Here is a 22,861-nt window from a genome sequence, read left to right as displayed (position 1 = left end):
GTCACAGGGAGAGCTTTAATTACAGACGAGCTGCCTGCAATTAGCGCCTGGCAGCGGGACCCAGAGCTGGCCGCCAGCACCTGGTAAGGGACAAGGACAAGGGAGCGGTGGGGCTGGGGGGCCGCTGACCCGGAGCCCCCGGCCGGGCACCATGGTCCCACTCGCTGCCCTCAGCTGGGCTTGAGCTGCCCACGGGGCGGCGGTCCTCCGTCTGTCCGTCCATCTGCCCACCGCATACGCCATTAGCATGCGCCGCAGGCAGCGCGGGGCTGAGGGGGCCGCGGTCAGGGTGTCACCCTTTGCCAGTGGGGCACCCAGGCCACTGTCCAGGCCGATCTCTCGGTGTGGCCGGGTCCCTGCCGGGGTCGCAGCTCCGGTGCAGCCGGCGGCGGCAGGATGGAGCTGGCAGCGGCGCGCCCCGGGCTTGCCCGCGGGCCGGAGGGATGCTCGAGGCTCTCGTAGCGGCCGGTGGCTCCCGGCCCCCTCTCCGTGAGCGCAGCCCCCCCCCCCCCCCGCCCAGCCCCCGGCCCCGCGGCCCCCCCGCACAGGCGTTGCTAGCCGCTTGCCGCAGTGGAGCCGGGCACGTCAGACAGGTTTTATGGCTTCTCGGGAGAAACTGCTCGGCAAGAGGCTGAGCAAAAGCATCGACCGTGCCGCGCCCCTCCCCCCCGCGCCGCTGCCTGCCCTTCCCCCACCGCACCCCATCCCGCGGGGCCCCTGGGGCTGCCTGGTGCAGCGGGGTCCACGCCCTGTGGGGTGGTGGATGCGGGGGTGCTGGGGGGGACTGTGCCTTGTGGGACCCCCCCAGGTGGGGGTTAGGGCGTTTAGGGGGAACCGTACCCAAGGGACCCCCATGCGGGGATGCTGGGAGTGACCATGGCCCCAGGGACCCCCACGCTGGGATGCTGGGTGGGGGCATCCCCCAAAAGACCCCCAGGTAGGGATGTCGGGGGGGCTCATGGTGCCCTGCAGGACCCCCGTGCAGGGATATTGGGGTCAGGGTGCCCTGCAGGACCCCCGTGCAGGGATGCCGGGGGGCTGCCCATCTCGCTGCCCCAGCCCCCCAGGGCTTTCCTGAGTGAGGCCGAGGGGTCCCCGCAGGGACTCGAGGGTGGGGGTCAGGTCTGGGAGCAGCAGGACGCTGTCCTTGAGCGGGGGTTGCTTGGTATGCGGGAGCCGCTGCCAGCTTCAAATCCCATCGACTTCCAATGAGCAATGCCATCAATAAAAGCTAATTGATGGCACGGCCGCTCCAAATCAGATTCCCCATCCCCTGAATCGAATTGATGGCTCCGCGCCCCGCAGCCAGCCGCGGCAGAAATTGAATCTATTAAAGGAATAGGCTCCATTAGCCCGTCCCTTCTGTCTCACAATCTCCCCACCTCGGGGCTCCCCCCACCCCGATGCCAGCCTCGCCCCCCCCCGCCCCGCCCCCCGCTGCCACCCACGCCAGCCGGGGTGCTCGGGTGCCAGGACAGACCCCACTGGAGCAGGGCGTGGGGTGGGGGTGCCTGGGTGCCCTCAGTCAGTGGGTCCGTGCCCCACGGGGCAGCCCCAGGCGCTGGGGGCGGGTGGGAGTTAAACCCTCAGAAATTGGAAAGGGAAAATTTATCGCCGGGAACAGAAAATGGTGCGAAATGGTAACGGGCAGCCCTGAGATGAAGAGGGGGATAAAGAGGTGGCGGGCCGTGCCGACAGCCCGCGCCGTGCCGGCAGTGGCGGGAAGTGAGATGGAGACGTGGCACAGCCGTGCCCAGCCCTGCGCCCCGGCTCGCTGCTGGGTGCGCTGCGGCACCGGGACGAGCCCCCGGCCCTGTGGTGCCCCCGGCAGCGTGTGCGGAAGCTCCTGGCACTGGGCCCCCGGGCTGACCATGCTGCTGGGACCCCCTCACCCAGCCGTGCCGGGACAGGGGCCCCGGCACGGCCTTACAGCTCTCGCCACCCTGGGGTGAGGGTGAGGCCAGGCACCGCGGCCGTCCTGGGGCAGCCGCGGGAGACACAAGGCAAGATGTATGGCCCGGCGGCCCCCCCAGAGGGCTGGAGGGGAGGAGCATGGCCCCCCCGGGGCAGTGGGGCCTGTCCCTGCCCGTCTCCCATGGGCGAAGGGCAGTGGCTGCAGCCCCCACCTGGGAGCTGCCGAGAGCATCTCGGAGATGGGAAATGGCTCCGCGTCACCATGGAAACGGGGCCACCAGCTCGCCATGCGGAGGGGACACGACGAGCCAAGGGGACATGGGTGCCCAGCCCCGAGGAGCACAGCACCGGGCGAGCCATGCACCGGGCGCCGGGCGCTGGCCGCAGGCTCTGAGGCACCCTGGGGCCACGCCACAGAGCCCATCACCCACCTCGGTGCTGCTCCCACATCACTTGGCAGCGGTGAGCACACAGTGTCGATGCCACCCCGGGTCTGACGGCACCCCGGCGAGGCACTGCTTCACCGCTGCACCGGTGCTCGGCGCCGGGTGTGCGGTGCCGGAGCCGGCTGTTCCCCGAGCAGCCGCCTGATGATGTGCATCGTCAAGGTTATAATTTAGCAAAACGCTCAGCAGGGGCTTGGGAGGGAGCCGGCCCGCGCCAGCTAATTAGCCAGCGCCGCACGCACCGACCCCGCGCCTGACATAGCAATGAGGGCACGTGCGCCAGGCGTGCCGGCTCGCGCCCGCGTGGCACACGCGTGCAGGGGCCGTCGCATCCCACCCGCATCCCGCAGAGCCGGGGCAGGGTGCTGGGCTGGCAGCTGTGCCTCCGCTGGCCGATTCCCGCTGCCGAGGTCGCAGCAGTGGGCACCACTGCTTACCCCCGCTGGCCTGGGGCCGGGGCGGCGGCCGGAGCGCGGGGCGTGCGCTCGGCAGCCCGCGCACCGGCAGGTTTGCGCACCCGGGGCTGCGGGCGCAGGCGGGCTCTGCACGCGCGTCTCTCTGCTCCGTGCCAGGGTGTCAGTCCATCCCCGCCTGCATCCGTCTGCCCGTGCCCTCGCGCGTGCCAGGGTGCCGGCAGCGGCATGGCAGGGCTGCCCCCCCCCAGCCCGCTGTAATCCTGACGGACAATAATCCTGCTGTGCTGGAGCTGGGATGGGCAGGAGCCGCCCTCGCAGCGGCAGCGCGATTCAGCTGCCGGCTCTGTCAGTGCTGCCTGCACCTCCTGCATACTAAGGGTCGACGGTGCTGGAGCCGGCGCCGCTGTGCCCTGGGTGCCCATGCTGGGACCCTCTCTGGATCCCTGGGGATGGGGCTGGCGGCCCACGGGAGCCCCAGCCCACAGCGTGGGATCTGACCCGGGGCACACGGGCAGGGTGCAAGCAGGGCTCCTGCCCGGATACTAAGCCTCCTGTCCTCTTGCCCCTCGTTGGTTTTAACCAGAGCCGGGTCCGTGCCGGGACTCTCGGGCTGGCACTGGCCTCGCTGGCGGGAGGAGAGCGGAGCCGCAGCTCAGCAGCGCTTGGGAGGACGACCGGGGCAGGAGAGGGTTGGTACAAAGGCTCCGGTGTTAGCCCCGGCGCGCTGCATCCCCAGGGCAGCTGGACCGTGAGGCTGGGGGCTGGGCTGGGGGCTGGGCTGGGGGCCCACCCAGGGCAGCATCTTCCAAACATGCCCGGAGTGGGTGTTGTGAGGGTCGGCAGCGCGGCTGGGTGCTGGGCTTTCACCACAGCCTTGCGCGGGGGAGCTCATGAAGGGCCGTGGGCTCACAGCCCTCATTGTCCGTCCCTCCGGGCACGCATCCAGCTGGTGCTGAGCACAGGGCCCTGGTGGGAGCGGGGAACCCCCACCCCTCCCTGGCGAGGCCAGAGTGGGGAACCCAGGAGCGGGATTCGGCAACAAGAGAGGGTGGGACGGAGGGTCCTGCCCTGGCAGCCGGGGAGCGCACCGGTACCTGTCAGCCCCGAGCACCCTGCCCAACTGGGAGGGTGCTGGGGGGACGGAAGGGCCCCAGCGCTGAGGGCTGGAGCCGCGGGTGCGATGCCCGGGCACGGGGCGGAGGTGAGTCCCCGGGGGCTGCAGGGCAGGGGGACTGGCAGCCTCCTGCCCACGCGTCCCCCCAGCCTGCACGGGGGTCCCTCCTGGTGCCAGAAGCCCTGCGGTGCCTCTGTGCCTGCTCCCCACGTTCGCTGATGCGCCCCATGCTCCTTTGATCATCAGGCTGCTAACGAGCTTCCCTGGCAAGGACCTTGTCAGCCGCGCAAGAACCCCCATGCTGCCTGGCCAGCATCTGGCTTCGGTGGGCGTGGGGCCGGTGCGCCCAGCTCCACCACGGGCAACCTCCTGGGGTCCCTGTGGGTCCCAGCCCAGGGACAGGGATGGGGACAGGCGGGTGCCGGTGGCTGGCAGGGGCCGGCACGGCCGGCCTGTGGCCAGCAGCAGGCACAGCAGGAGGCAGGTCGATGCGCTCAGTTATTTGGCGCGGGAGCACGAGGTGGCTGTGACGGCAACACCCTGCACGGGGGCATGGGGCCATGCTCGCACCCGGGCATGGGACCCCCTGCCCAGCCCAGATGGGGCGGGCGTGCACCCGCTGCCGGGCTGCGGGTTCAGTGCGCCCACCCAGGGCCCTCTGCCACCCCCTCGGGCAGCCAGCGGCACGGGGCACCCCGCTCCCCCCAGCACCTCTCCGTGCCCCACTGGCCACACCAGGCTATCCCCGTGTGGTGCCACCAGCACAGCCCGCTCTGTCCCCGGCAGCACCCAGCCAGCACCACGGGGTTGGCACAAGCAGCTGCAGAGGGACCACCCATTTTGGCCGGGACCCCCACCGGTTTTCCACATCTCAGGCGAGGGCTGAGCTACGTCCGCCCTCGCCCCACGCTCCTGGTCCCTCTCACAAGCCTTTTACAAGCGATGCATTATTAAAAATACCCCGCGCCATCACTCACGGCTGGTGTGACGGCGGGCGCCGCATCAGACCTGATGAATATTTCAGGCGCTGAAATCTCCCGCGCCTGCCTGACCCGCCGCCACCACCCCCCCGATTTATTAGCTCTTTCGCTTCTCCGCGCTCGTGCCTGGCACCAAGGGCGCAGCAGAACAGGGTCACCGTGTGCGCCCGGCCCCTCTCCCCCAGCCCAGGCCGGGGGGGGTCACCCACGCTGGGATGAGACGGGGACGGGCTGGGGGGCAATGCCGGAGCTGACCGCACATCCCCGGGGCAGAGCCAGAGCGGCCCAGTGATGCCGAGCTCGGTGCCAGCCGGGGGTCTCCAGGCCGACTCCCATGTCCCCCAAGACCCCTGCGCCCACCCCCAGCCCTCGTTTGACACTGAGGGGCTGCGGTTCCCCAGCATTGTCACCTGCGGGGTCAGGGCAGGAGCACGGGGACAACCCTGGGCAGGTCACGGCGTGGACCTGTCCCCATCACCCCCAGCCCGGCAGCCCCCCGGTCACCCCTGCCTCAATCAGCGCCCCTGGTCCTGGCGGCCACGGGTGCCCATCGCAGCACGTTCTGCGTACGGCGGGAGCGGGATATTGATGCTGCCCGTCGCCCCTCGATCGGCTTAACGTCACTTAGGCACCGGCAATGGGCGGCTCACCTGCCGCCGGGCCTGGAGTGGGGATGGGGGGCTCTGGGACCGCTGTCCGGTACCAGCACGGGCGCCGGCTCTGAGCTGCCACCACAGGCCAGCTCCCCGCCCAGTCCCACGGATGTTCCGCCGACGTTGCCCCTTGCGCCTCTCCCAGCACCCCCGGGGAGCCACCTCGTGCCCAAACACCCCAGTGCCCAGGGCACCCCAGGACTGCGGTGCCGTGCCCACAGCCGCCGGCACGGTGATGCACCGGGGAGCCCCTGCGCCCACTGACAGCCCCGGCGCGCGTTGCTCCCACACGCACCCGCGCGCGCTCGCCCTCGGGCTGCACGTGGTGCCCTGGGCACGGGCAGCAACGGCAGAGCCGGTGTGGCCCAGGCGCAGGCAGCGTTTGGGAAGGGCGAGATGCTGCCGGGGCTGAGCAGGGCTGAGCCCCGGGGGTGCTGTGAGACCCAGCCAGGGCTCCAGCGAGGGCGAGTCTGGGGTGCGGGCTCCCTCGGGGGGCTAGGGTGTGTGGTGGTCCCGGTGCCCGCTGTGTGCTCAGCTGCTCCTGTGGCTGCTGGAAGCAGTGGGGCTCAGCGTGGGGCGCTTACGGCTCCTTGCGACCTGGCCACACGCGCCATCAGCCCCGTGCTCAGATCTCCATCACCGCTCTGCCCACTGCTGCCGCTGCCCTCCTGGGTCTGACGGGTGCTGGGGGGGGGGCAGCGGGCTGCAGCCCCACCGCAGACGGTGCCCGCTGCAGCCCCTGCAGCCCTCAGCCCCCGTGCAGGGGCCACCAGGGTGGCACAGCCGGGGCGAGCAGAGTGCCAGGCTCCCGGGTGTCAGGGACAAGGCCAGCAGGGAGCTGAACACCAGGGCCGGGGGCTGCAGACCTAGCTCCGCGTCCTTGTCCCTTCCCCGGGCAGCCCTGGCAGGGTGCCAGCCCCTGCCGCGCTCGTCCTGCCCGCACCAAATGGCTGCCGCCCTACGCGGCCCTCGCGCCCACCGGCGCATCCCTGCCATGGCCGTGCCGGAGCAGGAGGGGCTGGGCTGGGGCCGGCGGGGCCGGGGTTGCTGCCGGCAGATGATATTGGAGTGATCTTGAGGCCGGGAGGGAGGTTTGCCACACGGGAGGAGAGGAGAGAAGCCGGCTGAGTCACCCGGTGCCGGCTGCTGACTCAGGCGCTTCCTGCCAGGTAGCCCCCGCCGCCGGCGCGTGGGCTGCTGGGCCGCGGGATGTGGCAGAGGGGGGCAGCTGGGACCCCGGCGCTGGCCGGAGCCCCGGTCCGGCACCTGTTGGTGCCGCAGGGTGGTCCAAGGCGAGAGCGGCATGTGCGTGGGCGCCGGGCTGCGCCCCGCGGCGTGATGACCCGTACCTGGCAGGGATCGGCTGCCAGCGGCACAGCCGCACACCAGGGTGGCACGGTGGGACCGCGGCTGTGGCCACTGGGCTGTGGGAACCCTCAGGAGCCAGCTGCCTGCACCTCCCACCCGGCATCGCCGGGTGCCCGCGTGCCCGGGACTGGTGGGATTTGGCACGGCAGAGCCCGCTGGAGCCAGGCTTCCGGCAAGCAGGCGCCCGGTGCCCGGGGCAGGGACCCTGCAGCTTCCTCCCTGCCGGGCGCGGGAGCAGCCCCAGCGCCGTGAGCCAGCCCGGGGCTGGCAGGCTGCGGGGCCGGGGGCCACACACGGCTTCGTCCGGCGGCTCTGCGAGGAAGCCGATTTCCTCCGCCAGCCCAGCTCTGCTCTGCCGCCGCCACCCAGCGCAGCCGCCCGCTCGCGGCCACGGCCGGGCTGCTGACGGCCGGCTTCGCGTTGGCAATTAACCCTCCTCTGCGATCCGGCGCCATCAAGCTCCGTATCAATTAACTCAAGCCACCGAGGTGCTAATTAACGAATCACCCCCACGTCCACCTGCGTAGCAGGGCTCAGCTCCAGTCCCCCCGGCGGCACGAGGCCGCCCCGGCTGGCCCCAGCGCTCCGGTGAGGTGGGCCGGTGGCACTGCCACCCATCTTCACCTCCCCGGTGCCGCCTCCCCGCGCTGGATCACACTGCCAGTGCTCCAAGCCCAGCCCAAAGCAGTCCCGTGACATCCCGTGGGATGCTCCCAGGGCTGAGGGTCCCCCACTCCCCGGGAGTGGGGGTTCAGCACCCCACGCCCTCACCAGGGCAGTGCTTGCCCGCTGCTTGCCGAGATGCTGACGCGGTGCGACCATCCGTGAGGTCTTCATTTAAATGTAAAGACCGACACGGGGATGAAAAAGGAAAGGGGCAGCGAGGAGCCGGGCAGCTGCGAGCCCGCGGGCATGCAGCATGTGGCAAGTGTCCCGCGGGCGTGCCGGCCGGGCGTGCTCCGCGGCAGGACGGCGGCGTGCCCGCGCACCGGCGCGGGGCTGCACGGGCTGCCCGATTTGTACGGCTAAGCGCTGCCAGGAGGAGCTGGCAGAAGCCCCGGGGCTGCTCGGCGCCGCGCAGGTGTGCCGGCACCACTGGCTATCTCCTCCCCGGCTTGGGTGCCACGTCCATGTGGCCCCGGCCGCCCGCTCTGCGTGCCATTAGCATGTTCTTGCCGTGTCCAGCTGGACACGTGCCAGCACCTGGCTCCTCCCGGCAGGTCGGGACCCCCGAGCTCAGCGTGCTCAGGGCCGTGTAGGTGCGGCTGGTGAATATTTCATGCCCGCGTTCGCGGAGCCCGTTCTTGGTTACACTCCTGCCTCCTCCCCACGCTCTCGCCATGTTTATTTATTTAATGAATTATTTATCGGCTCCCCCTCTCGCTCGGCTGGGCGCTGCTCTGCCGCTGCCCCCCCCGGCCCCCCCCAGCTCCCAGCCCGGCGCGATGATTTATTGAATGCCGGCTCTGCTCTGCGGTTGCGACATGCTGTCACAGGAAGCCGTGGTTAAATATTAACCAGGGCGGGCGAAGCGGGTCCCCTGCCCTGCCAGGCATGCGCAGCTGGCAGGACCCCCGCACCCACCCTGCTCCGGGCACAGCGGCCACCAGGGCCGGTGCCCGTGGCTGCCTGCTCCGGGGCGGGGGGAGCTTTGCTCCAGCCCCTCCTGCTTTGAAGCAGAAACCTGCTGGATCTCGGTGCAACAGGCACGGGGCGGAGGAGATGGGGGGCATGGAAATGGGGGGGAACCGGGGTTGCTTCACGCCCATGCTCTCCTGGAGAGCTCGGGGCCTCTCATGTCCTCCTGAGAGCGAAGCCACCCATCTGGCAGTGTCCCCCGCCGGCCGCACCACAGATGCTGTCTCCTGCTGTGGTCGGCAGAGCCCAGCCAAGCCCCCTCCACGTGCCGGCTGCCACGGCCGGGTGCCATCCCCAAGCCGCAGGGGTGATGCTCGATGGGCGCCGGCGCCTGCGCACGGGTGCGTGCCGTGATGCTCAGGGTGCGTTCGGACGCCCAGGTCCTTCCGTCCCCAGGGGAGCGCCCGGTGCATCCTGCCATGGCCCGGTGCATTGGGGTGCCCCGGTGCAGGGGCACGGCGGCGTGCGGGTGCTGCTGGCGGCGTGCGCGTTGCCTGGATCCGGGGGGTTTCCATGTGGAGGTGTGTGTTGCCATGGGTTTGCCGAGCCAAGGCGTTTCCATGGTGGCAGCGTGGTGCTGCCGGGCCCTTCCAGAGGTGTGCAGCCCCCCAGGATGCCCCAGCCACAGGGCGCACCGGGAGGAGCCGCTGCCGCCATCACCACGGCACCCCGGCACCTGGGTGCCCCAGACCCTGCAGTCCCCCCTGCCCCCCCCCAGCACCCCCAGCCTCCTGCTCCCCGGGGCTAGCCAGAGCCCTTTTCCACGTGTTGTGTTTTCTTCACTTCACTTCTCTGGATGAATAATTAATACAGGCTTTTTTGGTCCTCTGGGCCCTTCCGCCGGCCCCCTCCCCCTTCCCGGCACGGCTCCGGCAGGGGCTTGGACCCCCAGTGCCAGCAGCGCGGATGGGTGCCGGGGGGCTGCAGCACAGCCCTGCCCTGGGCACCGCCGGTGTTGGGCCCCCCACGGCGCTGAGTGGGTCTGGGTGGGCCTCAGCAAGACCCTGGCCACTACTGTCCTCGTCCCCCTCCACGGGCTGGGGCAGCATCCACACGTCCAAAGGGGTGTTTGGGAGCCTGAAAAGGGGCCCTGAGTGGGGAGCGGCTCCCCCAGCAGCTTTGGGGAGCCAGGAAACCCCCTTAACCTCTGCACTGGGCAGCAGATGCCCCGAGCCCAGGGCTACACCGCGTCACCTGCCCGGGGCCTGGGAGCCGCTGTTCCCGGGCAGTGGGGAGACGGGGACACGGGGACGTGGCGTTTTGGCCCCACACCGCCCCGGCCACGCTTGCCACTCCGGTGAGACGGCTCCTGGCGGGAGCAGCCAGGGCCGGCTCAGCAAGCCCAGCCATGGTTTCGATAGCCTCCCGGTTTCGTTTGCAAGCTCCTCAGGCTTCCAAATCTCCGGCTCATGTGTGAAGCCGGTGCTGCCGGAGCAGGGGCCGTTGGGTCGATGCCGGCGGCGCGCGCATGCTTGGGCGCGCTCCCGCATGGGCGCTCACAGTGAGCTGCGTGTGCCTGCGCTGGTGCGAGCCTGCTCGTGTGTGCACACATGTGCTGGGGCGTGGATCACCTGGCACACGGGACTGCCGGGTGGTGCCGCACGGCAGTTGCTAAGGGATCTTGCCAACGACAGGCGGCTGGAGCTGGCACCCAGCTCAATCTCTTCCCACACGGCCGGTGGGGACCAGCACCCGGGGAGCACCCACCATCCCCGCAGCTGCTGCCAGGCCCCCGGACACCTCTGCCCCACAGACCCTCAGGGGGAAATGAGGCAGGGCTGTGGGAAGAGCAGGGGGACCAGCCCCATGGGTGGGTGCTCGGCCATGTGCAGGCTCCCGGGGCAGGCCAGGGCAGGCCGGAGAGCCTGGCACTGTGGCTGTGCTCCCCCAGCTCCCGGGCTGCCCTGGCAGGCTGGCCCCAGCCCACCCGTGCCGGCAGCAAGTGGCTGGGTGCTCACCCTTCCAAGTGGCTGGGTGCCCACCCTCCGGTCCGCTCCTGTGTCTTTGGGGCAGCCAAACCCCTCTGGGAACACATGCGACCCCAGTGGCACCAGCAGCAGCCCTGCCAGGACCTTCTGGGGCCCCGAGCCCTGACCCACGGCTGTGCCAGCTGCATGGACCCACGGAGGCCGGTGCCCCAAGACCCAGCGCTCTCACCCAAGGAGACCCCAGTGTCAATGGGACCTGGCACTGGTGCTCGCACCCACGGAGGTCCTGGTGAGACCCCAATGCAGTGCGACCCGGTGCCCCCACCCGCGGGGTCCCCGGTGAGACGGCAGTGTTGGTGAGACACCAGTGTCAGTGGGACCCGGCCCCGCGGTCCGCAGCCCAAACCCGGCGCGGCCCCGGTCCCCGCCGCCCCGGTGCCGGTGCCGATGCCGATGCCGATGCCGGTGCCGGTGCAGGCGGGCCCGGGGTGGCGGCGGGGGCGCGCGCGGGGGCGCGGCGGCGCCGGGCGCGCGCGGGGCGGAGCTGGGCGCCGGGGGCGCGGGGCGCGGGCGGCTCGGGCTCGGTTCTCCATTCATTGGGATCGCGGCGGGCTCCGCGGCGGCGGCAGGATGGCTGCTCGGCTGCCCGCGCTCCTGCCCCTGCTCCCGCTGCTGCTGCTGCTGCCGGGCCGGGGACCGCCGGGGGCCCTGGGCAACCGGCACGCCGTGCACTGGAACAGCTCCAACCTGCAGTGAGTGCGGGGCGGGCGCCGGGCCGCGCGGGGGGGGGCCGCCGGTACCGGCACCGGGCGGGAGCCGCCGCCGGGAAGGACGCGGCGGGGACGCGCCGGAGATCGCGCTGAAGGATGCGCGCAGCGGGGGGGAGGGGGGGGGCGACACCGGGCCGGGTGCGCGCGCGCCGGGACTGCGGGGGCCCCGGTGCCGGTGTCCGCGCGGCGCCCCCGTGCGGGCGGGGCTGCCGGCCCCCCGGTGTCGGTGTGCTGCCCCTCCCGGCTCCGCGCGCCTCGCCCCGCCCGCGGCGGGGGCCGCTCTGGGGTGGCGGGGCAGCCACCGGCCGGCCCGACCCGACCTGCGGCGGCGTGGCCCCGGGGACGCGCAGCCGGGCGGGGCGCGGGCACCGGCGGGGTCGCGCTCGCCGCTGGAGTGGGGCTCGGCGGCTGCCGGTGCGGGCGCGGGTGGGTCGGTGGCACCGGGAGCCGAGCCCCCCCTCTCCGACGGCGCTGACCCGCCCCGCGGCGGGCACTGGGGTGCCGCGGGGAGGGCACGGCCGGGCCCCCCCCGGAGCGCCGGGCCGGGTAGGGGGTCTCGCCGCCGCGCCCCCGCCGCCCGCCGCTCCCCCCGCCTGTCTGGGTGTGGGAGCGGCACCGGCGGCGCGGCGGGGGGGGGGGGGCCCGACGGGTCTCCGGTGGGGAGCGGTACCGTGTTTGGGGTAGCAAGCCGAGGGCGGCGGGGCCGAGGTCTCCCGTGGGTGTGCGGGGGCAATGGGGGGTGGTGCGAGCGGAGCTGTGGAAACTGCCGTCGCGCCCACGGTCGCCGGGAGCGGAGCCGCCGGGAGCCCGAGCGGCCGGTGGCCGCAGACACGCCGCACCTCCCTCACGCCCTGTGCTGGGGGCTGCGCCCTGCCCTCACCCACGCAGGGGTTCCCGGCTGCGTGGGGTGCCTGGCACCCACACCTGGGGCTGGCACGGCCGCGCCGGAGAGGAGCGGGCACCGCGCAGGCTCTGGGGCGGTGGTGGGCACGGCCGGGCTGGGCTCCTCCCGGGGTAGGGGGGGGCTGCGCGTCCGCGGCGGATCCGTGGACGCCTCCACGGGCATCGGGGAGCTGCGCCCGCTGCGATGGCTGTGATCGCCCATCTCCCCTTCCCTCGCCGGCGCGAGCGCTCAGGGGCGTGGCAGTGGTGGGCGCCCAGCCGGAGCATCCCCGGGTACCCGTCGGTGTCGGGGCTCCCCCGGGCTCCCCGCGCCCCGCACCCCTTTGTGCGGGGAGGCAGCATCCCCCGGCAGCCTCTTCCCCTCCCACTGAGCTTGTGTCGCCAGGCGGAAGCCTGGGCCCCATAAATTGTGCGTGTGTGCGACGTGCCGAGGCGCAGCACAATGGCGAGGCGCTCGGCTGGCCCCGCTGCGCTCGGGCGTCCCCCCGCACCCCATTCCTCCGGCCGGACCCCACTCACCCGCCGGCCTCGTTCCCATGCCGTGGTATTGCTGGGACCTCGGCGGGTGGTAGCCTCCCGCACCCCCACCCTCACCCTGCCACGACTGAGGGGCTGCATCTCCCCACCCCATCGCCTGCAGCTGCGCGCCGTCACCCGGCGCTGCCCTGGCACCTCCCGACAGACGAGGCGGAGGGGGTGCCGGCGGCGCCCCCGCTGTGCCAAGCTGGGGGTGTCGCAGCCAGACGCCTGCGCCCGCTGCGCACGCGTCTCTGGCGCGGCTGCGAGCGTCCGGCTCAGGGCACGGGCGGTGCGGTGGGGGCGGCTGCGGCAGAGACGTGTCCCAGGGACTCCGGAGCACTGATATTTATTGTTAGGCAGTGCGGCAGCTCGGCCGCAATTATAGCCGCGCAGCAAAGTGTCTGGATTAGATAAATTATGGGGGGAATTAGGCTCCCTGGGCCACAGCCTGCAAATCCCAGCAACCCCGCTGCAACCAGAGCAATAAACAAGCCCAGCGCGGCCCCGCGGGGCCCTCCAGGGAGGGGGGCACGCCGGCAGGCTCAGCTGCGAGCCGCTCCACCGGGGCTGCACCACGCACCCCAGAAATTTATTCCATCTCCTCCCGCGCCACCCTGGGTGCCCCTGTGGCTCCCCCCAGCAGCAGGACGGGGCGAGGGGCCACCCCGCAGAGCCCACCTGCAGCACCTGGGGTCCCCGCGGTGCCTTGGGGAGCGGGGGGCTGGCGGCAGCTCGTCCCCCTTGGGCATGGGGCCGTGCTCTTCCAGTCCCCTGGCCACCACGGCGGACAGCTGGTGGTGCCTGGGGGCCGGGAGGGCCACCGAGTGGGCAGGGCACCCTTCTTGCAGCGGGGTCGGGGTGCTGGTGGCAAAGCCCAGAGAAGGCGTGAAGGTGGGGTCTGAGGCTCGGGGCAGCGGAGGCATCTGCTCCTGCTCGGCCGGGTTGTTGGTCTCTGCTGGTGGCAGCCAGTGAGCCTCGGGGGCGCGGGACGATCCTTGACCGGTCCCAGCCCTCCACTCCCAAGTCCTGCTGGGAACAGGCATGGTAGCGTGGGGCGAAGGTGCGGGGTGGCCGCGTCCCACCCAGCGTTGGCATTTGGCGGGGGGGCTGCGTCCCTGGGGTGCCCCACGGTGTGTGGCTGGGGGCTCCTGTGGGTGTCCCGAGCCAAGCCGGGCCCCTGCGTGCTGATGCGCGTGGGATGCCACCTCCCTGCTGGGTGTCCTGGTGTCCTGGATGCTGAGGTGGGGACAGCGGTTTGTCCCCATGCATGGGCACAGGCATGGCCAGGTCCCCCCAGATGCTGCTGCGGCCCCCAGGAACCCCCCAGAGCAGGCTGGGGTGAGCCATGCTGTGCCCTTGTGTGCGGTGCGAGGACCAAGGGTGCCGGTGCCTGAGGCCTCGGGGTGCACGGTGCCGTGGAAGGGGCAGAGCGGGGTGGCTGTGAGATGGGGGCACATGCGGTGCTGGTGCCCGGCTGAGGCAGGCGCGCTGGAGCCCACCCGTGCGCAGGGAGGGCCCGGCATCGCCTGCGGCCCCCCCCAGCCGCCAGCGCTGCCGCCACGCTCGCCTCTTCAAGGCGGCTTTTATCTGGCTGACTTTGTGTTCCAGGCGGTGAGAGCTGGAGCTCTCAAGAGCCCTTGCGCGGAGCAGCCTCTCCTGGGGGAGCGTCTCGCACGGGAGAGGAGCCACGTCCCCGCTCCGTGCCCGCGGCGCAGGCCTGGGGCTGCCCGTACTCCTGGCTCCTCTGCAGCTGCCGGACCCCAACACCGGGGCGGCGCTTGGCCAGATCCCTCCATAGCATCTGTTGGCAGCCGCGGGGCTGGGGACGGCAGGAGGGACCCCCCCGCCCCCGCGGGTCCCGGGGGCATCCAGCAGGAGGCGCTGCGGGGCGCAGGGCAGTCGGGCCCGAGGAAGGGGCAGTTCCCCACCCCGCCGCGGCGCTGTGTCCGGCTGCAGGGCTGGAGGTGGGGAAGGTGGTGATTACGCCTCTCAGCAGCTAATTACCCAGCCCCAGCAGCTGCGGCGTCCCCAGGCGGGCTGGGGTGCTCCGCCACCCCCTGCCCCACGGCCGCGCCCCCCAGGCTGGTCCCTGTGGGGCGCCGAGCCCCCCGGCCACCCGTGGGTGCTGGCTGCAGCACTGGCGGGAGCTGCTGCCCGGGGGCAGAGGGTGCCGTGCCCCGTGAGTCACCGCGCTGGGCGGCACCGAGCACCAGCAGCGCGGCCGGGGCCCACGGGGTTCCCATGGGAGAAGGGGTCGGGGTGCGAGGGCTGTCCTGGAGCGCAACGGGGCCGGGGCCACCCGCTCCTGCCCAGGCTGGTAATTGAGTCACTGGTTGCAGATTGATGGTTTAATTAAAACCCAATTAGAAACCTCATTGATCTTGTTAGCAAAGCGGGAAGGTTCGGGCTTTAGCGAGGATTTAAAGGGATTGTGTGGCCATCAATAGGGATGGGGGGTGCAGGGGCACCTGTAGGGTGGTGCTGGGGGTCCCGGGGTGCTCAGGGAGGGCTGTGCCTGTCACCCCGGGGTGGGCGCTGCCCCGTGGCACCACGGTCCCTTGGCCGGCCGCCACGTCCCTGGGGAGAAGCCCCCATCTCCTCAGGAGCCCCAATTCCCCAAGCGGGGAGGTGGCCCCAGGGACGCCGTGTGCCAGCGGTGCCTTTTGCACCCGCACCTTGCGGCTGCGCCAGACGTGTTGGGGAGAGGACGGGGGGGGCCGTGCCGTGGCGCCGTGCCACCCGTGCGCGTGGGCCGTGTCGCAGGCGCTGTCTGCCGAGCCAGCGCGCCTGTGCGTGGCCGTCTGGGTGCCGTGACTGTGCAGCGCTGCCTGCGTGGGGAGGGCTGGCACGGGGAGGGGGGGGAGACGGGCCGAGCCGCCCGTCTCCCTGAGCAGTGGGTGCAGACGGGTGGTCTGTCTGTCTGTCCCTCCGTCAGTCGGGGTGGACCGACCACGGCGATTGTTGCGCCTTCACCTCTCGCTGTGGCGCGGGGTGACTGGAAGGGGACCGTGTAAATCAATGGCACTTTTTTTGTTCCCTGACTGATCGATGGGCCCTGCATGTGCCGAAAGGGCAAAGCTGCCCGAGCCAAACAAAGGGCCCAGCTGGGCCGGGGTGGGGGGTCCGCCCTGGCCCCCGGTGCTGGGGGCACCACACTGTCACCCGCATCGGGGGACACCCTGTGTTGCCCCGACCCTCACCGCCTCCGCCGCTAACGTGGGATGCTGAGCCCGGCTCCGGCTCAGCGCCGCCACCCTCCAGGCCTTTCCTGCACCACTAGCGTCCGCAGCACAGGGGTCCGGGTGGGGGTCTGGTCCCCCCCGTGCCGCTGCCGCCGGGGCTGGGGCGTGCTGCAGTGCACCAGGCAGTGCGTGAGCAAGCGTGCGGCGCTCAGCCCAGATTTATCGCAGCAGATGGGAGCGGAGTGGCCGCCCAGCTCACCGGTGGCTGCGGCTTGCCAGGTAGCCGGGGTCCCGCTGGTGCGGGGCCGGTGGGCGCCGAGCCCAGCCTGCGCTTGGGACGGTCCTGCCAGGGGACATCCATCCGCCCGGCACCGACAGGCTGCTGGAAGGTACCGCTGCCTTGCAAAGCCCTGCTCTAAAAATGCAGTCGTGCAGAAGTGATGCTGCCCGTTCTCCTCCTGCACTTAACCCTTCGGGCACTGCCGGAGCTTGCCGCGCCCCGCCGGCCACACCACAGCTGCCGGAGGCCAGGAGGCCGGAGGGTCCGTCCTGACCTGGGTCGCCTGTCACTGGGGCTTCCCGGCAGCCACAGTGGCTGAGAGGGACCGGGCAGCCTGTGCCCACTCTGGGGTGGGTTTCGGTGAGAAAGGAGGATGAGACCCTCTCTCTCGGTGTCTGTTCCTGTCCTCCTGCCCGAAAACGGCCCGTGGGCTCCCTGCCTGCCGCCGGGGTTGGGCCAGGCGTGCAACTCTGCCTGCCCTGCGCTGCCGGTCGGTGCTGCAGGCAGAGCTCAGGGTGCTCCGGCGATGGCATTGGGGCTGCTGGGATTTGGGGGTATCCAGCTGCATGGGGTGCTGCTCTGCGCCCCTGGGACGGCGGTTGCGGTGCAGGAGCCGAGTGCAGTGGGGGTGCAGCATCATGGCCAAAGCTGTTGCCGGAGTCCCCTGGACGTGCCCCGGGCCACGGTGGCCCCTGGCTCTGCTCGTTTGGGGCTGTTCTACAGCCTGGGAGCGTTGCTCTGGCACAGTGGTGGCCGGCGATGGTTGTGGGGCTTACCACCACGGGAGCAGGGCTTCCGGCCCCCACCGCACCTTCTGGGGTCCCCAGCATGGCAGTGCTGCTGTGCCCCAGCCCAGGGGGTGACCTCGGTGCCCCGTGGGGCAGCGCTCATTAGCGAGGCTGTTTACCAGGAGCCACGTTTCCTAATGAGCCCCAGCGCAGGGTCCCGGGGGGCAGGGGGTTGCCTCAGCACTGGGTGCCACAGGGGAAGGGGAGCATTACAGGTCCCCAGCACCCCAGGACAGGGTTTCCTCCGTAGGAAACGGAGCCAGGCACCGCTGCCGTGGGGTGCAGAGACCCGGGGCCGATCCTGGGGGCTATGCTTCCTCCGGCCCCTCGCTCCCCCGGCATGGCCGCAGCCCGGCCGCGGTGAGCACCGACTGCTGGCGCCCGCCTGTGTGGGGCAGCCGGCTCGGAGCGCGCTGGCGTCCCAGCCCCGCATCCTGCACAGAGTTAATTGCAATTTTCTCCTCGGGGCCGTTTCTTTAATAACAATCCTTTTTCTCCCCCCCCTTCCCACCACATCAAAGGGGGAAGATGAAAGGTCCCGGCGCCCCGCGGAGCAAGGGTGGCTGCCTCAGCACCTTGCTGGCGGAGGAGTTGCCCGGCGGCCGGCGGGTGCCGGGCTGGGCTGGGGAATAGCGGCTGCGCGGCGAGGGAGGTGCCGCACGGGGCTGCGCTCCCTGCCCCACGGGTGACGAGGTCTGATTTGGCCCCCCGCGGCCCCCCATGCCGGCGGCAGCCCCGGACGGGGAGGCGGTGCTCCTTGGGTCCCCCTTTGCCGGCAGCCCCCCTTTCGCTCTCTCTCCGGCACACGGCTTCCAGGGAGCTGTGTGCCGGGGTGCCGGGGCTCCCCAAACAGCGCCGGGGGCGGTTGTGCAGGGTGGGGCGTCTGCACGCGCAGCCCTGCCCGCTGCCTGCCCAGCCCTGCCGGGGACACCCGGGAAGCCAGCTCCGCTGCGGGCAGGGCCCCGGGGGGCGTGGGATCCCCCCGTGGGACGGGGGAGCCCTGAGTGCCGGGCCAGGGGCTCACGGACCCCGGTTTGCCCTGACAGGCAGGGAGAGGGGCCCCGAGCCAGAGCGATGCGCCAAGCGCGGCCCGGCCACACGTGCCAGGACGCTGCGGTCCACATCCCGGGGGAGCCGAGCGAGGGGACCCCCCAGCGCAACGGGGCTGGGGGCCCGCGCTGGCGCGGTGCAGGTGGGCACCGCCGCTGCTGAGCTGGGCCGCGGAGCGAGGTCCGGTCTGGGTCCGGCGCCGCCGTGGCAGCTCGGTGCAGATCCCGCACCTTGCAGCGCCAGCTCGTAATTAATTGGCAGGAGCAGTGGGTCAGCGCGGCGGTGAGGATTACCGTGGCCGGGATTTCCGTCGGGCGCGGATTAGGAGCCAGCGGAGCCTCTCCTGAGTGGATCTGAGGGGATTGCCGTTCCTAATCAATGTAAATGAGGCTCCCCCAGGGCCACCCTTTACGGCATTAACGAACTAACAGGATTAGCCAGAGCAGGGTGAGAAATCCTCTCTCTGAGCCACGGCACGTGGCGGGGCTGGGGCCGTGGTGGGCAGCCGTGGCGGGTCGGCTGCAGGCTGCCGGAGACGGGGAGCGCCGGGGCTCTGTGCCCCCCCCGCGCACCCAGGGCTGCGTGGCGAGGACCAGGGGCTGCGTCCCGCAGGGTGCCTGGTGCCTGCGGGACCCTGGTGTCCGTCAGCCCTGCGGCCGGCTCGGTCTGTCTGTCCTGCTGCATCTGTCCCCTCCTCGAGGTCACTGGTGTGCTCCCGGCAGGACCCAGCAGCGCCGTCTCGTGCTCCCATGCTATCGCAGGCATCCCACCGGTGCACGTGCCTTGGCGCCGGTAGCATCCGTCCCCAGCGGTGCCCCTTCTGCCCCAGGCCAGCCTGTGCCCCCCGAGACGGTGACGCCACGCTGTGGGTCCACGGGGCTGAGGCTGCACAGGGGGGCCCAGTGAGTTGGGGGCCCCAGATAGAGGCTGAACAGGGGGATAAGCTGCCTCCGGGGTCCTTGCTCTGGGACCTGCCCGTTCCCCAGCCTCCGGGTCCCTTTCGAGGAGCGGGACGGTGCTTGGGGAGGTGCAGGGGGTGTCCCTGACCCCTCCGTCCCTCCCTTCCCTTGCAGCCTGCGGCGGGAGGGCTACACGGTGCAGGTGAACGTCAATGACTACCTGGACATCTACTGCCCGCACTACAACGCCTCGGTGCCCGAGCACCGGCTGGAGCAGTACGTGCTCTACATGGTGAACGCGGAGGGCTACCGCACCTGCAACACCAGCCAGGGCTTCAAGCGCTGGGAGTGCAACCGGCCCCACGCGCCCCACAGCCCCATCAAGTTCTCGGAGAAGTTCCAGCGCTACAGCGCCTTCTCGCTGGGCTACGAGTTCCGCGCGGGGCAGGAGTACTACTACATCTGTACGTGGGGTGCCAGGGCGGGACCCCCGCGCAGCCCCCACATCCGCGTCTGGGTCCCCCGTGTCCCACCCCAGCTGGTCCCCACGCACCACACCGCCTGCTTGGGCCCCTCTGCATCCCCACCCTGGCCAGGAGACCCCCCATGCCAACACCCTCCCCCCGGCTGGTCCCCCTGCACCCCCCGGCTGGGTGGCTGCAGCCCCCAGCAGGAGGGGGCACCCTGAGCTCAGGGATGGGGGTGTGGGGTGGAAGGGGGGTGTGGGGAGGGGTGGGGCTGGGGGGGGGGTGATGCAGTGGTGAGATGGGGCTGTGGGGAAAGATGGGGGTGGAGGGGAGCAGGATGGGGGTGTGGGTGGGGGTGCTGGTGCAGGGTGCTGGTGTAGGGTGGGAGTGCTGGGGGGGCTGGTGTAGGATGCAGGATGCTGATGCAGGATTGGGGTTCAGCGGGTGCTGATGCAGGTGCAACTTCAGGGTGCAGGATGGGGGTGCTGCGGCATCCCCCCAGCCCAGAGTGCCCCCCCAGGCAGGGCCAGACCCCACCATGCCCAGACCCACCGGGTGCCTGGGGCTGAGGGCACGCGCTGCGGAGCCGCCCCAGCCTGCTCTTGCCTTGCAGCCACGCCGATGCACAACCACCGCCGGGCCTGCCTGAAGATGAAGGTGTTCGTGTGCTGCTCCTCCAGTAAGTACCCCTGTGCCCGTCCCGGGGGCTGTGGGCAAGTCGGGGCAGCGTGGCCTGCCGGCAGGTCCCCCGTCCCTCCCGGGGGGGGCTGTGGTGCAAGGCGGCCAGGGAGCGTGACCCCCCCCGTCCCCTTTCGCCCTCTTGCAGCGTCGCACTCCGGGGAGAAGCTGGCGCCCACCCTGCCGCAGTTCACCCTGCGGCCCGAGGTGAAGATCGAGGACCTGGGTGAGTCGGGCAGAGCCGCCGGCCCCACAGCGCCGTGTCCCCCCCCCGCCACCGCCCGCAGGGTAGCCCCGGCCGCGGGGTGAGGGTTCAGGGCCACCCAGTGCCACCCTCACCCTCTTGCTCTTCCCCACAGACAACTTCAACCCGGAGATGCCCAAGCTGGAGAAGAGCATCAGCGGCACCAGCCCCAAGCGGGAACACTTGCCCCTGGCTGTGGCCGCCGCGCTTTTCCTCATGACGCTGCTGGCCTCCTAGCTCCCGGCGCTGGCGGGGGCCCAGCCAGCGTGGCTCTGCCGAGCGGGGACCCCCCGCCCTGCTGCTCCTCGTGAGAGCCAGCGGGGAACCACCACGGGACCAACCGGCCGCTCCGCACCGCCGCCCCCCTGCCCGGAGAGCTGCCGGCCACCTCCGCGAGGACGCGGCTCGGTGCTGCTGCCTGCACCGCACCTTCCACGGGCGCCGTCCCGCAGCGCGGAGTTCTGCCTGCGGAGTCCTGCCGCCGGCCCACCCGGTGCCCCGTGGCTGTGGGGCAGTGCCGGGCTGGGGAGCCCGGTGAGGGCAGGGACCCCCAGGGCCAGGCAGCCTGTACATACCTATATAGAGATCTATACATACTGTACAGAGAGCGACTATATAGATATATCTATACTGTACCATAGGCAGCGGTGCCAGCCCCGGGCTGGCTTGTACATAGTCAAACGTGTTGGATTTTCCTCGTCTTCCGTGAAGACCTGACCTATGCAAACGCACAGACACTTTTTGGGGAAAAACAAAACAAAGAAACAATCTCAACCTTTTTTTCAAGTGCTTTGGCTGGTGATTTTCATATTCTGCTCTTAGTCTATAAAAAGAAAAAAAAAAAATAATAAAAGGATAAAAAAACCCAACCCCTGTCACAGCGGCGTGCAGCACTCCTGGCTGTCGGCCAGCCCTGCCCTCCGGCGCGGTGGGCCTCGGCCGGGGCAGGGGCTCAGGCGAGGGCAGCGAGCACCGACCTTCACCGCGCCACCCGCCTCGCTGGCCCACGGCACAACAGCTCCAGTTGCCGGCTCGGCGCCTCTGGCAGCGGGAGCACCCCGGCGGCACGCGGGGGGCTCCCCCCCCCGCCTCCCGCTGGCTCTGCTCCCCGTCGACCCCCAGGCACCGGCACGGAGCATCCGGCAGGGACCGGGTGCTGCCCACAGGAGGACAGCGCGGACGGCAGGCAGTGCCGGCAGGTAAGGGCAGCGTGGGGCCGCGGGCAGGGCCCTTGGCACGCGCCCCTGGGGGTGCTGGGGTGCGGTGGCTGGGAGCGGCCCGGGAGGAGCGGGCACAGAAGCGCCCTCCTCACCGGCTGCACGGGGCCAGCGGCCACGGGCCGGCACCCCAGTGTGCCCGGGAGCCCCATGGGAATCCCCACATCGTCGCCCCCGGTGCATCTGGCTCGGCTGGGCACGCCGGCTCCTGCGGGCGTCGGGGGCATCTGCCACGTGCCTGTCGGCGCAGCAGCTCCCGCGGGATGGGGAACGCCCTCGGCTTCCCCCCGCTGCCTCCAGCGAGGCAGAGGACGTGCGGGGCAGGGGCTGTGGCCCGGGGACCCACTGGTGACGGGGTCACACCTAAGGGTGCTGCCGTTGGGGCTATGGAGGGCTGGGGTTCACTCTGCCCCACAGCCAGCACCCACACCCCGGCGGGTGCAGGGGAGCAGCCATGCGGGTCCTGACCCTGCGCCCCACCGGGCTGGGAGGGCCCAGTGCCCCCAGGCGCTGCGGCAGCCGCTCTCCCCGCGGGGCAGCGTGGGGCCGGGGGTGCTGCAGCCCCTCTCACGGCGGGGACTGACGCGCTGTGGACGTGGCCTCGGCTGGGGTGTCCCCGCAGCCACCGCGGCGGGGTGGCCGCTCTCCCCCCAGCTCAGCAGGCGCTGCTGGGCGGTGGCTCGGCGTCCCGCCAGCCCGGGCTTGTCCGGGTGCGGGAAGAGCCGGCGAACCCGTCAGACGGGTCCTCCGAGCGCTCCCGGCAGGCGCCGGGCTCCCCGCGTCCCCCCTGCCGCGCCCCCACAGGCCCGGCGCGCTGTGGGGCCGGGGACCCTGCCCCGCGCTTGGGGTGCCACCCGGCACCTGGCCGCCGACCCTGGGCTGGACGGGCGCGGCGTGGCCGGGGTGTGGCAGGGGCAGCGCCACGCGGCGCTGCCGAGGGCTGTATCCCCGCTGGACGCCGGCTGCTGGGCAGCGGCCACAGGCCCCGTCCTGGGGCAGGGCCGCGCCAGCGGCACGCAGCAGGGCGGGCTGGGGAGCCTGTTGGCCGGCGCATGGCGGCGGGGAGCGGGGGACTGAGCCGGCCGCCCTGACACCGCGCGGCACGGTGAGCTCCGCTTGCAAAATCCCTCCTGCTGCTCGCCTCGGCCTCGGCACCGCTCCCCGGCGTGCGCGTGGCACCGCTGCCGGCTCGGTGGGGACCAGCCACCCACCCCTGCTCCGCTCTGCGCCTTCGGGCATGGCACGCGGGGGGCAGCCCGGACCAGCTGGGAGACTCCGGGGGTGCTGGTATGGGGGATCCCCAAGCCCCGCTGCCCGAGGCAGGGGGAGCCCTTGCTGGGACCCAGCGCTGGGGCTCAGGTGGCCCCCAGGTGCTGGTGGGGGGCATAACACAGACCTGGCAGCGGG

At 71.6% G+C, this 22,861-nt stretch overlaps 2 protein-coding genes across 2 annotated transcripts in view; both read left to right on the top strand.

The window, feature by feature from the left end:
- ADAM15 (ADAM metallopeptidase domain 15) overlaps positions 1-6,862 on the top strand; it is a gene marked incomplete at both ends in the record, with an annotated part of 11,385 nt that extends 4,523 nt beyond the window's left edge. Inside the window, one exon of the mRNA XM_082011523.1 lies at positions 6,805-6,862. Coding sequence (XP_081867649.1) covers positions 6,805-6,862 — 58 coding nt within the window. The remainder of the gene's footprint in view (positions 1-6,804) is intronic.
- Positions 6,863-11,087: 4,225 nt separating this feature from the next.
- Positions 11,088-22,061, top strand: LOC309414386 (ephrin-A3-like; the record flags this gene model as incomplete). The annotated part of the gene is made up of 5 exons (XM_082011696.1): positions 11,088-11,209; positions 19,023-19,312; positions 19,929-19,994; positions 20,142-20,219; positions 20,353-22,061. 5 exons carry the CDS (start codon positions 11,088-11,090, stop codon positions 20,472-20,474), a joined length of 678 nt encoding a protein of 225 aa, XP_081867822.1. The 3' UTR covers positions 20,475-22,061.
- Between the last annotated feature and the right edge of the window lie 800 nt (positions 22,062-22,861).

This window comes from Phaethon aethereus (genome assembly GCF_964289735.1).
Source record: "Phaethon aethereus genome assembly, chromosome: 28".
Taxonomy (NCBI): Eukaryota; Metazoa; Chordata; class Aves; order Phaethontiformes; family Phaethontidae; genus Phaethon; species Phaethon aethereus.
The sequence above is the reverse complement of the archived record's forward strand: the minus strand, read 5'-3'. Positions and strand labels throughout refer to the sequence as shown.